This window comes from Entelurus aequoreus, linkage group LG19 (genome assembly GCF_033978785.1).
Source record: "Entelurus aequoreus isolate RoL-2023_Sb linkage group LG19, RoL_Eaeq_v1.1, whole genome shotgun sequence".
NCBI classification, from domain to species: Eukaryota; Metazoa; Chordata; class Actinopteri; order Syngnathiformes; family Syngnathidae; genus Entelurus; species Entelurus aequoreus.
Genome location: NC_084749.1, coordinates 49,285,570 through 49,303,497, shown reverse-complemented (window position 1 = coordinate 49,303,497; position 17,928 = coordinate 49,285,570). Strand labels below are relative to the sequence as shown.

General features: G+C 34.8%; 1 protein-coding gene across 2 annotated transcripts in view; it reads right to left on the bottom strand.

Annotated features, from left to right (window-relative positions):
- Positions 1 to 17,928, bottom strand: part of negr1 (neuronal growth regulator 1) — a 366,662-nt gene that overhangs the window by 168,640 nt on the left and 180,094 nt on the right. For both annotated transcript variants that reach the window (XM_062028624.1, XM_062028625.1), the window contains exon 2: positions 16,920 to 17,158. In XM_062028624.1, coding sequence (XP_061884608.1) covers positions 16,920 to 17,158 — 239 coding nt within the window. The remainder of the gene's footprint in view (positions 1 to 16,919; positions 17,159 to 17,928) is intronic.

Here is a 17,928-nt window from a genome sequence, read left to right as displayed (position 1 = left end):
AAATAAATTAAAAAAATGAAAAAAAAAAAAAAAATATATATATATATATATATATATATATATATATATATATATATATATATATATATATATATATATATTTATTTATTTTTTTTTTTACACATATGTTTGTCAACATATTTTGGATAAACGATAATAGACATATTGTCTTTTCAGCAACATCCTTTCATAATTTTATACCACAAGTATTTTTTTTAATGCAGTTTTTACAAAAAAATAAAAAATAAATAAAAATGAATAAATAAATAAATAAATAAAAAAATAAAAATAAAAAAATATATATATATTTTTTTTTTAATTTATTTATTTTTTTTAAAATATATATATATATATATTTTTTTTTTAAACATATATATATATATATATATATTTTTTTTTTTAAATATATATATATATATTTTTTATTTTATTTATTTATTTATTTTTATTTATTTATTTATTTTTTGTAAAAACTGCATTAAAAAAATACTTGCGGTATAAAATTATGAAAGGATGTTGCTGAAAAGACAATATGTCTATTATCGTTTATCCAAAATATGTTGACAAACACGTATTATGGAGGGTTCTCTGTCAAGCACATGTTGTACGTGTGACAATAAAGATCTTCTGTTGTGTGGATCACTAGGTGGGTCTAAGATGGCATTTATACTACACAATACACTGAATATACTCGCAGTACACAGCATTTATACTACACAATACACTGAATATACTCGCAGTACACAGCATTTATACTACACAATACACTGAATGTACTCACAGTACACAGCATTTATACTACACAATACACTGAATGTACTCACAGTACACAGCATTTATACTACACAATACACTGAATATACTCGCAGTACACAGCATTTATACTACACAATACACTGAATATACTCGCAGTACACAGCATTTATACTACACAATACACTGAATATACTCACAGTACACAGCATTTATACTACACAATACACTGAATATACTCGCAGTACACAGCATTTATACTACACAATACACTGAATATACTCGCAGTACACAGCATTTATACTACACAATACACTGAATATACTCGCAGTACACAGCATTTATACTACACAATACACTGAATATACTCGCAGTACACAGCATTTATACTACACAATACACTGAATATACTCGCAGTACACAGCATTTATACTACACAATACACTGAATATACTCGCAGTACACAGCATTTATACTACACAATACACTGAATATACTCGCAGTACACAGCATTTATACTACACAATACACTGAATATACTCGCAGTACACAGCATTTATACTACACAATACACTGAATATACTCGCAGTACACAGCAGTATCTACAGCAGACACAAGCCAAGGCATAAAGTTAGAAAGTCACGGGAACATGAGGCCTCTCAAAGACCAAACTAAGCCAAAATGTAAAACGTGCTGGCGTCAGACCCACTGGGGTCTTGGACTCGCTCAGCGTTTCATGGACACACAACTTTTGTCGAGTGTTTGGGGAACGGATAAAGAAAATACATTTGAATTGTTTAATTGGAAATATAAGACGTGGTTGGACTCAAACATCTGCACTGTCAAGTAAGAAAATAATAATCCTTTAGACTAGGGATTCCCTAACTCTTTGACTCGAAGAATTTGGGATATCTATTTGTGTAAAATGTCCATATACATATATACGTACATATATATATACATACATAGAACATTGAGTGTTTAAAACCTAATTGATTGTCTTGAAGAAATGGAAGCAGCGGTGATGATGATTCGTTGACAACTCACACATATGGTCAGTACAAAACTGGCATGGAAACAGGAGTTCAGAACATTCAGCAGCAGATCAGTGCATGCTTACACCGCATTGAGTTTTTGCTACAAAGTCTTGAAGGTACAATAAATCACATGGCAGAGAGCTGACTAGTTGACCTTTACTAACGTCTTCATTACCAAAGACTAATGTCAGACATTTGCTGGAGAACATTGCAAACACACACACACACACACACACACACACACACACACACACACACACACACACACACACACACACACACACACACACACACACACACACTAATGACAATGATTAGTGTCTAACAACACATCAGAGGTCCTTATGGCAAATCTTTTGCTTTCACACTTAAACTTTGTTACAGTCTGAATGTAACATCAGTACTAACATCAGTACTAACATCAGTACCAGCATCAGTACTAACATCAGTACTAACATCAGTACTAACATCAGTACTAACATCAGTACCAGCATCAGTACTAACATCAGTACTAACATCAGTACTAACATCAGTACCAGCATCAGTACTAACATCAGTACTAACATCAGTACTAACACCAGTACTAACATCAGTACTAACATCAGTACTAACATCAGTACTAACATCAGTACTAACATCAGTACTAACACCAGTACTAACATCAGTACTAACATCAGTACTAACATCAGTACTAACATCAGTACTAACATCAGTACCAACATCAGTACTAACATCAGTACTAACATCAGTACTAACATCAGTACTAACATCAGTACCAACATCATTACTGACATCAGTACTAACATTAGTACTAACACCAGTACTAACATCAGTACTAACATCAGTACTAACATCAGTACTAACACCAGTACTAACATCAGTACCAACATCATTACTAACACCAGTACTAACATCAGTACTAACATCAGTACTAACATCAGTACTAACATTAGTACTAACATCAGTACTAACATCAGTACTAACATCAGTACTAACATCAGTACTAACTTCCTGGCCGTAGTTCCTGGTTGTCGGCCGCATGGACTGGGGGGGATGTCCGGGCCCTCTACTCCTCCTACTTATAGCACACACAGTCACACAAATATAGGACTTTGGGGGATTGTCCTGCGGGGAGGCATGGCGGGGGGTTGAGGATGCCTCCTATGGGGCTCCAGTCCTCCTGTCTTGTCCCCTGCTCAATCTTAGCTGCATATTAGACACTTAGGATTTGGAGGGCTCGGCTTGGTTGGGACCCACCAAGACCTTGATGTCCCCCAATTTTAATCGCATTATTAGTTCCCACAAGCATACATATCTCACTCACGCTACAGTACACGCATCAATAGGGACTGGAGGTTGGCTGTAATGGCTGACCTCCTAATTTTAACTACACAGTAGACACTCTGGGGGCCTTGTACACTTGCATGTGGGGGGATTGGGGTTCAGCGCACCCCTCATTGCCTCGTCGGCCGGCGCGGATTCCGGGGACTGCGTTCTGGTGGCCTGCCAGGCTTTTATTAATTTATTATTATTATTATTATTTATATATATATATATATATATATATATATATATATATATATATATATATATATATATATATATATATATATATATATTTTTTTTTTTTTTTTTTTTTTTTAATTTTATTTTATTTGTATTTTTTTTTTTTTATTTATTTATTTATTTATTTATTTATTTATTTATTTATTATATTTTTTATTTTTTTATTTTTTTTAAATAATTTTAATTATTTACTTACTTTATTTTATTTAATTATTTGTATTTGTTATTTTTAATTTAATTTAATTTGTATTTCATTTTATTATTATTATTTATTTTTTTTAATTATTATTATTTTTTGTTTAATCTTATTATTTATTTGTGTGTGGCGTCGCGCGGGTCTCGCTTCCTGTTGGGTGGGGTCCGTGCCCGTGTGGCCCGACCTTGCGCTGTGGGGTCTCTGTTGGCGACTTGATGTGGTGGCGGCGCGTCGCCCGTGTCTGGTCTGGATACTGTGTCTCGGTTGTTTGGGCGGTGGTGTGTTTGTGCGGGTTTGGGTTGGGGTGGTGGGGTCTTTTGGTGGGGGGGGGGGGTGTTGGTGTCTGTTGTTTGCGTGTTGGCGTTTGGGCTTGCTGGCGGGCTGGCGCTGGCTGGTCTCTGTGATCCTGTTGGCGTGTGGTTGCCGGTCGCATTTTTTTTTTTATCGCTTTGATTTGATTGGGTGGTGCTGGCTGTCTGGGGGTGTTGTGGCTGCTGTTTCTGCTGCCGTTTGTTTGTGGTGTGGGCGCCCGTGGCTGCTGGGTCTGGTGCAGGGGGGTGGCTGATGTTGTGACTGGTGGCAGCGCGCGCGCGTGGTGGTTGTCGGGGCTGACAAACTGTGTATATGTATGTGTGTGTGTGTATGTATGTATGTAAATATGTGTATGTGTATGCATCTGTATGTGTGTGTATGTGTACATGTGTATGTTTATGTGTATGTATATATATATGTATGTATGTATATTTCTGGGGGTACGTTCTGGGCCTGCCTGTCGGATGGGGGTCGGCGCCTCAGGCTACTGCATCCGGACTGCGTGTCTGGAGCTCCTGGGTCCCACCGTCCATCCCTTCCGGGTCCCTGCGTCTACTGTGGTAGCTTGGTGCTGCAGGGTATTCCGAGGTGCTGCGAGTCGGCCAGTTGTTGGGGTAGCGACCTTGTGTGTCAGCATGTCTGTGATCTTCTTTTAATTCTTTTTTTTAATTGTTTTAATTTATTTTTTTATAAATAGATTTAATTATTTATTTATTCTTATTTTTTAATATATCTTATTAATATTATTATTATTATTATTATTATTATTATTATTATTATTATGTATTTATTTATTTATTTCCCCTACCTCAGGAGGGGGACTCGGCGGGGCGGTTGCTGGTTGTTCCATCTCCATCGTTGGGGTCCCTGCGGGTGGGGTGGGTGGTTCCCGTGGCCCCGTGCTGGGTGGTCCTGTGGCGGCCGGCTTGGGTGGGGTGGCCGTGGGCTGGGCTGCTATATGATCATCTACATCTACTATATGATCATCTACATCTACTATATGATCATCTACATCTACTATATGATCATCTACATCTACTATATGATCATCTACATCTACTATATGATCATCTACATCTACTATATGATCATCTACATCTACTATATGATCATCTACATCTGCTATATGAGTTGCCCGAGAAGCTGGGCAGGACATTATTAAAAAAAAAAAAAAAAGAAAAAAAAAGTAGAAGGCCTTGTTTATGTTTCATAATCTGTCAAGTCGACTAATCGATGACTAATTGACCATCAAAATAGTCGTCAGTTGCTGACTACTGACAAGGACATCACAATACACACAGTATTGCAGTATTGTGATGTACATTGCAGTGTTAAAAACAATGTTTTCTACTTCATGACGGTCCACTTCCTGTACTGCCTTGCTCTCTATAGAGCAGCAAAGTTGTCCTTCAAAATAAACATGACTTTACACAAAATAAATAGACATATTCTATACAAACCTTTAAAAATGCGTATTATATTGTCATAAAAAAGTATTGTATGTGTACTTTGTTTACAGCTCGTGTGTTTGACCTGGAGATTTCCCTGCTGAGTCAGCAGAAAATAAAAAAGGCTATTTCCCCCCCGACATGCAGTATAATAATATTTACCTTTGTGCTCGGACTGACTTCCTGTCACTGACGTTTATTTACCAACACTCACAAACTCTTTACGGACGTGTTCATCTTACAGCGTTGATGGATATTTCATATTTCATGGCTTTTTCCTTGGCTTTGGGCCGGCAAGAGAGACAGGAGATGGAACACGCGGTGTTATTGCATCCAAATATGCAGCCGGCTGACCTCATTTAAAGGTCCTAGCACCAAGTAATTACGACTTTATCTCAACTGCGCTCTTTAACTCGGAATATTAAACATGTTGTGGGCTTTTTTTGTGATGCTTGCAGCCTAAAATGCCTTTAAAATAGTCAGTTTTAGTACACATTTGATTTTGATTTTTTACTGGCGTGCTTTTATTTTGAAGGTATGATGTGTTACGCTGATATGCAGTTAATTTCTTTTTTTTTAAAGGGCTTTTGTTTGAACGTTTCCTATCATACACAATCCTTATACCTGGTTCACACCAACGGCACTTGCCGCGCTTTCAAGCGGCGAGCAAAGCGCCGTCATTTTTGTCCATTTTTCCACGAATATCCCGCTCTCTGAAGTAACGTTATGCTTTGATACACTCTGATACGCTCTGATACGCACTGATACGAATTAGTTGCCGCTTTCTTACCGTTCCTCGCGCTTTGATCCCTCTTTGATACGCTTTAAATCACGTTTTGATACGTTTTATTACGCTTTATTGAACTTTATTACGCTTTGATGCGATCCTGACGCTTTAAATCAGGCTCTGACATGACTATCAAGCTCTGTTGTGCATTGTTACAACAAAAATAAGAAACAAATGTGAAAAACTCAGTATACTGTTTTTCCACCATTTTTTATATTCATTTATTTTTTCAATTTCTCTTTTTTTTCCGTTATATTATGTTTTATATCTTCATTTCTTTTATTTTTGTCATCTTAATAAATATCTATCTTTCATGCTAGTTGAAAATATTAAAAGGCATTTTTTTTATCCACCCATTTTTTATATTCATTTATTTTTTCAATTTCTCTTTTTTTTTCGTTATTTTATGTTTTATATCTTCATTTATTTTATTTTTGTCATCTTAATAAATATCTATCTTTCATTTCTTATGCTAGTTGAAAATAATAAAAGGCAATTATCCACCCATTTTTTATATTCATTTATTTTTTCAATTTCTCTTTTTTTTCCGTTATATTATGTTTTATATCTTCATTTCTTTTATTTTTGTCATCTTAATAAATATCTATCTTTCATGCTAGTTGAAAATATTAAAAGGCATTTGTTTTATCCACCCATTTTTTATATTCATTTTTTTTTTTTAATTTCTCTTTTTTTTTCTCGTTATTTTATGTTTTATATCTTCATTTATTTTATTTTTGTCATCTTAATAAATATCTATCTTTCATTTCTTATGCTAGTTGAAAATAATAAAAGGCAATTATCCACCCATTTTTTATATTCATTTATTTTTTCAATTTCTCTTTTTTTTCCGTTATTTTATGTTTTATATCTTCATTTATTTTATTTTTGTCATCTTAATAAATATCTATCTTTCATTTCTTATGCTAGTTGAAAATAATAAAAGGCAATTATCCACCCATTTTTTATATTCATTTATTTTTTCAATTTCTCTTTTTTTTCCGTTATATTATGTTTTATATCTTCATTTCTTTTATTTTTGTCATCTTAATAAATATCCATCTTTTATGCTAGTTGAAAATATTAAAAGGCATTTGTTTTATCCACCCATTTTTTATATTCATTTAATTTTTCAATTTCTCTTTTTTTTCCCGTTATTTTATGTTTTATATCTTCATTTATTTTATTTTTGTCATCTTAATAAATATCTATCTTTCATTTCTTATGCTAGTTGAAAATAATAAAAGGAAATTATCCACCCATTTTTTATATTCATTTATTTTTTCAATTTCTCTTTTTTTCCCGTTATATTATGTTTTATATCTTCATTTCTTTTATTTTTGTCATCTTAATAAATATATATCTTTCATGCTAGTTGAAAATATTAAAAGGCATTTGTTTTATCCACCCATTTTTTATATTCATTTATTTTTTCAATTTCTCTTTTTTTTCCGTTATTTTATGTTTTATATCTTCATTTATTTTATTTTTGTCATCTTAATACATATCTATCTTTCATTTCTTATGCTAGTTGAAAGTAATAAAAGGCAATTATCCACCCATTTTTTATATTCATTTATTTTTTTCAATTTCTCTTTTTTTTCCGTTATATTATGTTTTATATCTTCATTTCTTTTATTTTTGTCATCTTAATAAATATCTATCTTTCATTTCTTATGCTAGTTGAAATTAATTAAAGGCATTTCTTTTATAAAATGTAACATATTCTCTTTATTATTAACATTTTCATACAGAAAAATGATAAGACTGTAATGTCAAAGTGCAACATCAAACAGCAGAAGTGCAGAAACAATGATCATCGTATAAAAAAGGCAATGATGCAAAAGAGAATGGATTTGTAATCCTGTGTTGGTTTTACATCAAGTTTCAATGTCACTAGTCAATATGACAGTCACTTCCTATTTGTAGTTGTAGACTGGGGTCCGCGCTTTCAACCAAGATCTGTTAAGCTTTCCTACGCTTTTAGTCAAGTTTTGCTGAGCTTTGTCATGCTTTGATACGCTCTCGGCGTTTTATTCCATTCTTGACAGAGCGCCGAATTTTTTTAAACCGTTCAAAATTTTTTGGCGAACTTGCCGCACTACAAGCTTTCCCACCATCCATTAGGACCCTCACGCTTTAATCACGCTTTGTTATGCTTTAACGCCGCGTTGCATGCCGCTTTAAAGCGCCGATGGTGTGAACCTAGCATTAGGTAAGACAGGAACATGCATGGTTTTATTTGTTTTTGCATTCTAAATGGTAAAATAAGGCTAGTAGGAGGGGGCTAAAAATGCAGCTAATAGAACGACACTATTGTACGCATAAAAACACCCAAAAAGTGCCAGCAATACTCCAATTACACGTGGTGATCTGAATATTAACAAGTATTAGTGATATTGTTATCATTAGCGCTGACGCAGAGGAACTACTTTTTTAGTGCCATGATCACAGAGAGCTGACGAGCTTATGCTGCTACATTGAGTTAATTCTAGATGATAAATCATGGATAGTAGAAGGTTGTGGACATAAACCCACAAGTTGGTACACTTTGACATCCAACTTAGACATGGAGACGGCAATAAAAACACGAAAAGAGGATTCGGATGAATTGTTGATGTAAAGGGGAAGATACAACCATCCCATCAGTCTTTATCAAAGTGAGAGCAGAGATTGTACAGTAAGTGATTGTTTGACTATGTTTTTATATCGTGTTTAGCACTTAGCAATACTGCTACATGATGCTTAGTGTTTGACTAAAGCTGCATCTGTTTAGCACACAGTTTCTAATACTTGTAGATCATCCTCTTTATATTCAGGCTCAAAAAAATAAGTTTCTGGATCATCGTTTGTCCAAAAGTAGTCTCTGTTGTCTCTCATCAAGTCTGCCCTGATTAGTAGTCTTGTTGTTGTTGAAGGGAAATAAATAACGTTTTGTGAAATTAATTCACAGCTGTATGCTTAAAATGATGACAATATGTAAATATTACATGTTATTATGAATGTTACTAGTTACTACAAATATAATTGCAGTATGATGAAAATATGTAAATATGACATGTTATTATGCATGTTACTATTTACTACATATATAATTACAGTATGATGAAAATATGTAAATTGTATGTTATTATGAATGTTACTAGATACTACATATATACTTACAGTATGATAAAAATATGTAAATATTACATGTTATTATGAATGTTACTACATGACATATATACTTACATCATGTATATATTACATGTTATTATGAATGTTACTACATGACATATATACTTACATCATGAATATATTACATGTTATTATGAATGTTACTACATGACATATATACTTACATCATGTATATATTACATGTTATTATGAATGTTACTACATGACATATATACTTACATCATGTATATATTACATGTTATTATGAATGTTACTACATGACATATATACTTACATCCTGTATATATTACATGTTATTATGAATGTTACTACATGACATATATACTTACATCATGTATATATTACATGTTATTATGAATGTTACTACATGACATATATACTTACATCATGTATATGTTACATGTTATTATGAATGTTACTACATGACATATATACTTACATCATGTATATATTACGTGTTATTATGAATGTTACTACATGACATATATACTTACAACATGTACATATTACATGTTATTATGAATGTTACTAGATACTACATATATACTTACGGCGCATATATAAGACCTTGATGGAGATTTTTGGATGTTTTCAGAGCACTTTATAAGCGGAATAGAGCGACTCCTATTACCTCCACTGTTAGCTGACTCTTGCTAGAGTTAATTCATGATATAGAATGCATTGTGTCCTCGTCTTACATAAGGATTGTGAATGATAGACAACATTCCAACAAAAGCCGTCAAAGCTCTGAGATGCTTTACTTGTTTACTCTATCAGTTTTGATTGTTTATCCACTAAAGCTGCAAGCACAGAGCGGAAACGTCTTCTCCCCGTTGCAAAACATATGATGCTGAATATTAGCACGCTAGCTTCAGCTGCTGCACCATATGGTGAGTTGTGAGGAGCGGCTGTGACCCAGAACACAGCGGGGGGGATTCCCGATGGTGAAAGTTGTTAAAAAACGCCGAGTAGAAAGCGTGTTAAATAAGAATAACAGGGCAAAACAATGTTACACAGACGTTATTTCCTGCCACGAAACCTGCAGAAAATAGTTCTTCTCAGGTGTTTTTATGTTTACATTTTCACACTATTTTCTTACACTTTATGAAGCATTCCTTACAAATTCCTTCATTTTAAGAGCTTATTGTTGAGTCTTCAATGTGATTTGACTATTTTGTTGACATTGTTGGAGTGTTTTCATGTTTGTGTTGACATTTCCTTTCTGCCTTGATAGCTGAGGGATTACAATCACAGGAAGTTACATTTATGTCCTGCTACTTATTTTTCATAGGTCATAAAAAATATCAATAATTATCGATATATCGACCGATATAAAACACATAATGTGTTTTCTGGACTATAGAGCGCACTGTTAAATAAGCCACACCCACTAAATGTTTATATTTTCCATATATAAGTCGCACCGGACTATAAGTCACAGATGTATATGTTGTGAAGTGAGTTATTTGCACAGAAATATTCTGTAAATGTTTATCTACATTCCTTAATTGTTTCCCAACAATGTCTGTAACAGGACGGTAAAACGGCTGATCAAACAAAACAGAAGCCATCGTCATGGACCCACTAGCTGCACAATTTACTGAGGAATTTGTGAAAGTGAAACACTACAAAAAGAATGTAAGTTAAAGGCCTACTGAAAGCCACTACTAGCGACCACGCAGTCTGATAGTTTATATATCAATGATGAAATCTTAACATTGCAACACATGCCAATACGGCCGGGGTAACTTATAAAGTGACATTTTAAAATTCCCGGGAAATATCCGGCTGAAACGTCGCGGTATGATGACGTATGCGCGTGACGAAGTCCGAGTAACGGAAGTTATGGTACCCCGTAGAATCTTATACAAAAAGCTCTGTTTTCATTTCATAATTCCACAGTATTCTGGACATCTTTTGCAATTTTTTTAATGAACAATGAAGGCTGCAAAGAAGACAGTTGTAGGTGGGATCGGTGTATTAGCAGCGGACTACAGCAACACAACCAGGAGGACTTTGTTGGAGCACTAGCCGCGCTAGCCGCCGACTTCACCTTGACTTCCTACGTCTCCGGGCCGCCAAACGCATCGGGTGAAGTCATTCGTCCTTCTGCCGATCGCTGGAACGCAGGTGAGCACGGGTGTTGATGAGCAAATGAGGGCTGGCTGGCGTAGGTGGAGAGCTAATGTTTTTAGCATAGCTCTGTGAGGTCCCGTTGCTACGTTAGCTTCAATGGCGTCGTTAGCACAGCATTGTTAACCTTCGCCAGCCTGGAAAGCATTAACCGTGTATTTACATGTCCACGGTTTAATAGTATTGTTGATTTTCTATCTATCCTTCCAGTCAGGGGTTTATTTCTTTTGTTTCTATATGCAGTTAAAGCACGATGCTATCACGTTAGCTCGTAGCTAAAGCATTTCGCCGATGTATTGTCGTGGAGATAAAAGGCACTGAATGTCCATTTCGCGTTCTCGACTCTCATTTTCAAGAGGATATAGTATCCCAGGTGGTTTAAAATACAAATCCGTGATCCACAATAGAAAAAGGAGAGAGTGTGGAATCCAATGAGCCAGCTTGTACCTAAGTTACGGTCAGAGTGAAAAAAGATACGTCCATCACTGCCTCTCAAGTCCTTCACTGTAACGTTCCTCATCTACGAATCTTTCATCCTCACTCAAATTAATGGGGTAATCATCACTTTCTCGCTCCGAATCTCTCTCGCTCCATTGTAAACAACGGGGAATTGTGAGGAATACTAGCTCCTGTGACGTCATGCTACTTCCGCTACAGGCAAGGCTTTTTTTTATCAGCGAGCAAAAGTTGCGAACTTTATCGTCGATTTTCTCTACTAAATCCTTTCAGCAAAAATATGGCAATATCGCGAAATGATCAAGTATGACACATAGAATGGATCTGCTATTCCCGTTTAAATTAAAAAAAAAATCATTTCAGTAGGTCTTTAATAACACTAACACACAAACATGTTAGCATATTAGCTAATGCTAACGACGCTAGCTTGATTACACCACGATAGCAGGTACAAATATGCATGAAAACACACCTACAGACATCACACATGGGACGCTTTAGTAAGTAAGAATTGTTGTAGTTATATTGTAAAACTTACAAACGTTGCTTGGAGTGATGCATGAAGACTCCATACGAGTAGAAACGCTATGGACGGCTATAAGGCAGAACGGCTCTTCTACTTCCGGTTGAAGGCATTCAATGGAAGGAGTGAACTTTTCCAAAAGATGGCACAATAGCACCAACAATAACACACCTTTTTAGTGCGTTAGCTTGTTTTTTTTTTACTTTTTGCATTATGGCCGTCAGCAAATAAGTTTTATAAGCCGCAGGGTTCAAAGTGTAGGAAAAATTGCAATATGGTGATAGAGTTGTCAGCCCTGCCCCAAGGTCATCATCCTGTGAAGTCCCACATGACGACCGATTAGAGTTCATTGTCCTTCTGAGCGTGTCCTTGACCATGAAGAAGACACAACAAGCAAAATGGACACTTGATGGCAACACAAACACCTGACTTTGTAACGTCACGTCGTCAACAACACCCTCCTAAAGACCTCCATCCTGTGACGGCACAATAAAGGTTGCAAGTTCCAACTATGAGTGTCCCTCAGAGATGTTCTGGAAGCAGCAAAGACTTGTCATTCACAATCCTTACTTAAAACAAGAACACATATGTTTTTTTGTTACGCATTCTATATCATAAATAACCACTAGCAAGAGTCAGCTAACAATGGAGGTAATGAGAAACACTCTATTTCGCCTATAAAGTGCTCTTAAAAACATCCACAAACCTTTTATTTATGCACTGTAAGTTTATATGTAGTATCTAGTAACATTCATAATAACATGTAAAAGTTGCATAATTTATATACGTAAATTATATGTAGTATTTAGTAACATTCACAATAACATGTATTATTTACATATGTTATATACACACTGTTAGTTTGTATGTAGTATCTAGTAACATTCATAATAACATGTAATATTTGCATAATTTGTATTCACACTCTAAGGTTATATGTAATATCTAGTAACATTCACAATAACATGTATTATTTACATATTTTATATACACACTGTTAGTTTGTATGTAGTATCTAGTAACATTCATAATAACATGTAATATTTGCATAATTTGTATTCACACTCTAAGGTTATATGTAATATCTAGTAACATTCACAATAACATGTATTATTTACATATTTTATATACACACTGTAAGTTTACATGTATTATCTAGTAACATTCATAATAACATGTAATATTTGCGTAATTTGTATTCACACTCTAAGGTTATATGTAATATCTAGCAACATTCACAATAACATGTATTATTTACATATTTTATATACACACTGTTAGTTTGTATGTAGTATCTAGTAACATTCATAATAACATGTAATATTTGCATAATTTGTATTCACACTCTAAGGTTATATGTAATATCTGGTAACATTCACAATAACATGTATTATTTACATATTTTATATACACACTGTAAGTTTACATGTATTATCTAGTAACATTTATAATAACATGTAATATTCACATATTTTATATACACACTGCAAGTATATATGTAGTATCAAGTAACATTCATAATAACATGTAATATTCACATATTTTTAAATACACACTGTAAGTATATATGTAGTATCTAGTAACATTCATAATAACATGTAATATTTACATATTTTATACACACACTGTAAGTTTATATGTAATATCTAGTAACATTCATAATAACATGTAATATCCACATAGTTTTAAATACACACTGTAAGTATATATGTAATATCTAGTAACATTCATAATAACATGTAATATTTACATATTTTATATACACACTGTAAGTTTATATGTAATATCTAGTAACATTCATAATAACATGCAATATATACATATTTTATATACACACTGTAAGTTTATATGCAGTATCTAGTAACATTCATAATAACATGAAACATTTACATACAGTATGTGTATATACACACTGTAAGTATATATGTAGTATATAGTAAAATTCATAATAACATGTAATATATACATGATGTAAGTATATATGTCATGTAGTAACATTCATAATAACATGTAATATATACATGATGTAAGTATATATGTCATGTAGTAACATTCATAATAACATGTATTATATACATGATGTAAGTATATATGTCATGTAGTAACATTCATAATAACATGTAATATATACATGATGTACGTATATATGTCATGTAGTAACATTCATAATAACATGTAATATATACATGATGTAAGTATATATGTCATGTAGTAACATTCATAATAACATGTAATATATACATGATGTAAGTATATATGTCATGTAGTAACATTCATAATAACATGTAATATATACATGATGTAAGTATATATGTCATGTAGTAACATTCATAATAACATGTAATATATACATATTTGTATATACACACTGTAAGTATATATGTAGTATCTAGTAACATTCATAATACGATGTAATATTCACATATTTTTATATACACACTAAGTTTATATGTAGTAACTAGTAACATTCATAATAACATGTAATATTCACATATTTTTATATACACACTGTAAGTTTATATGTAGTATCTAGTAACATTCATAATAACATGTAATATTCACATATTTGTATATACACACTGTAAGTATATATGTAGTATCTAGTAACATTCATAATAACATGTAATATTCACATATTTGTATATACACACTGTAAGTATATATGTAGTATCTAGTAACATTCATAATAACATGTAATATTCACATATTCGTATATACACACACTGCAAGTATATATGTAGTATCTAGTAACATTCATAATAACATGTAATATTCACATATTGTGATCATTTTAAGTATAGTAGCAAACGTTCACTTCCCCTTCAACAACAACAAGACTACTAATCATGGCAGACATGATGAGAGACAACAAAGACTACTTTGGGACAAACGATGACCAACTTGTGTGTTTATGTCCACAACCTTCTACTATCCATGATTTATGTTCTAGTATTGTACTACTGACAGGAGTACTAGAACATTGTAAACATATGTAGTATTGTACTACTGACAGGAGTACTAGAACATAGTAAACATATGTAGTATTGTACTACTGACAGGAGTACTAGAACATAGTAAACATATGTAGTATTGTACTACTGACAGGAGTACTAGAACATAGTAAACATATGTAGTATTGCACTACTGACAGGAGTACTAGAACATAGTAAACATATGTAGTATTGTACTACTGACAGGAGTACTAGAACATAGTAAACATATGTAGTATTGTACTACTGACAGGAGTACTAGAACATAGTAAACATATGTAGTATTGTACTACTGACAGGAGTACTAGAACATAGTAAACATATGTAGTATTGTACTACTGACAGGAGTACTAGAACATAGTAAACATATGTAGTATTGTACTACTGACAGGAGTACTAGAACATAGTAAACATATGTAGTATTGTAGTACTGACAGGAGTACTAGAACATAGTAAACATTAAATGTGCTGACAGGGCAGTTTTTGACACAGCCAGGATTTGTAATAATGTTCACTCCATCACTCCAGCAGCACCGAGAGCAAAGACGGCCAAACTACCTCAAGGTGATGTTGCAATGTTCTATGCCAACAAAGCAAACTTGAGGGTATGACAAGGTGGACATACCTTCACCTGAGGGTATGACAAGGTGGACATACCTTCACGGGAGGGTATGACAAGGTGAACATACCTTCACTTGAGGGTATGACAAGGTGAACATACCTTCACTTGACGGTATGACAAGGTGGACATACCTTCACTTGAGGGTATGACAGGGGTGGACATACCTTCACCTGAGGGTATGACAGGGTGAAAATACCTTCACTTGAGGGTATGACAAGGTGGACATACCTTCACTTGAGGGTATGACAGGGGTGGACATACCTTCACCTGAGGGTATGACAGGGTGAAAATACCTTCACTTAGAGGGTATGACAAGGTGGACATACCTTCGACATACCTTCACTTGATGGTATGACAGGGGTGGACATACCTTCACTTGAGGGTATGACAAGGTGGACATACCTTCACTTGAGGGTATGACAGGGGTGGACATACCTTCACCTGAGGGTATGACAAGGTGGACATACCTTCACTTGAGGGTATGACAAGGTGGACATACCTTCACTTAGAGGGTATGACAAGGTGGACATACCTTCACTTGAGGGTATGACAAGGGTGGGCATACCTTCACTTGAGGGTATGACAAGGTGGACATACCTTCACGGGAGGGTATGACAAGGTGGACATACCTTCACTTGAGGGTATGACAAGGTGGACATACCTTTACTTAGAGGGTATGACAAGGTGGACATACCTTCACTTGAGGGTATGACAAGGTGGACATACCTTCACTTAGAGGGTATGACAAGGTGGACATACCTTTACTTGAGGGTATGACAAGGTGGACATACCTTCACGTGAGGGTATGACAATGTGGACATACCTTCACGGGAGGGTACGACAAAGTGGACATACCTTCACTTGAGGGTATGACAAGGTGGACATACCTTCACTTGAGTGTATGACAAGGTGGACATACCTTTGACGATGAGGTTGAGCAGCTTGGGCCGAGGGTTGCGCTCGCTCTGGATGGAGCAGGTGTACTGGCCGTCGTCGGTGACGTGGACCTTCTGGATCTGCAGGCTGTACTCGTGCTGGTCTCCCACGCTGGACACGATGGAGACCCGGGGGTCCACAGACCACTTGTCATTACCTGCGAAGATGATGCTGGAGCGGTTAAGCCACGCCCCTTTGGAGATGCCATCCAGCAGGTAGCACCTGCAGGGAGAGGCCAGCAACAAGAAGATCCACATCAACATTCCATCTTATTACCCTCATAATGTGAAGCACACTTTCTTACCAAAAACTCCAGACTATAAGCTGCTACTTTGTTCCTACACTTTGACCCCTGCTGCTTATAAAACGGTGCGGCTAATTTATGGGTTTTTCCTTCGCTTTGTTCAATAGTTTCCATTAAAAAACATGGTCAGTGCTGGGACACGCCCACTTTCTTCCTGGGACATGACCTCCAGCAGCGTGTTCACCTCAAGACATGTTGCTAGGCTACGTTTAGGATTGTATTATGGGATGTTGCTAGGCTACGTTTAGGATTGTATTATGGGATGTTGCTAGGCTACGTTTAGGATTGTATTATGGGATGTTGCTAGGCTACGTTTAGGATTGTATTATGGGATGTTGCTAGGCTACGTTTAGGATTGTATTATGGGATGTTGCTAGGCTACGTTTAGGATTGTATTATGGGATGTTGCTAGGCTACGTTTAGGATTGTATTATGGGATGTTGCTAGGCTACGTTTAGGATTGTATTATGGGATGTTGCTAGGCTACATTAAAGATTTCAACACACGGATGTTGCTAGGCTACGTTTAGGATTGTATTATGGGATGTTGCTAGGCTACATTAAATATTTTATTATGGGATGTTGCTAGGCTACATTAAAGATTTCAACACACGGATGTTGCTAGGCTATGTTTAGGATTGTATTATGGGATGTTGCTAGGCTACATTAAATATTTTATTATGGGATGT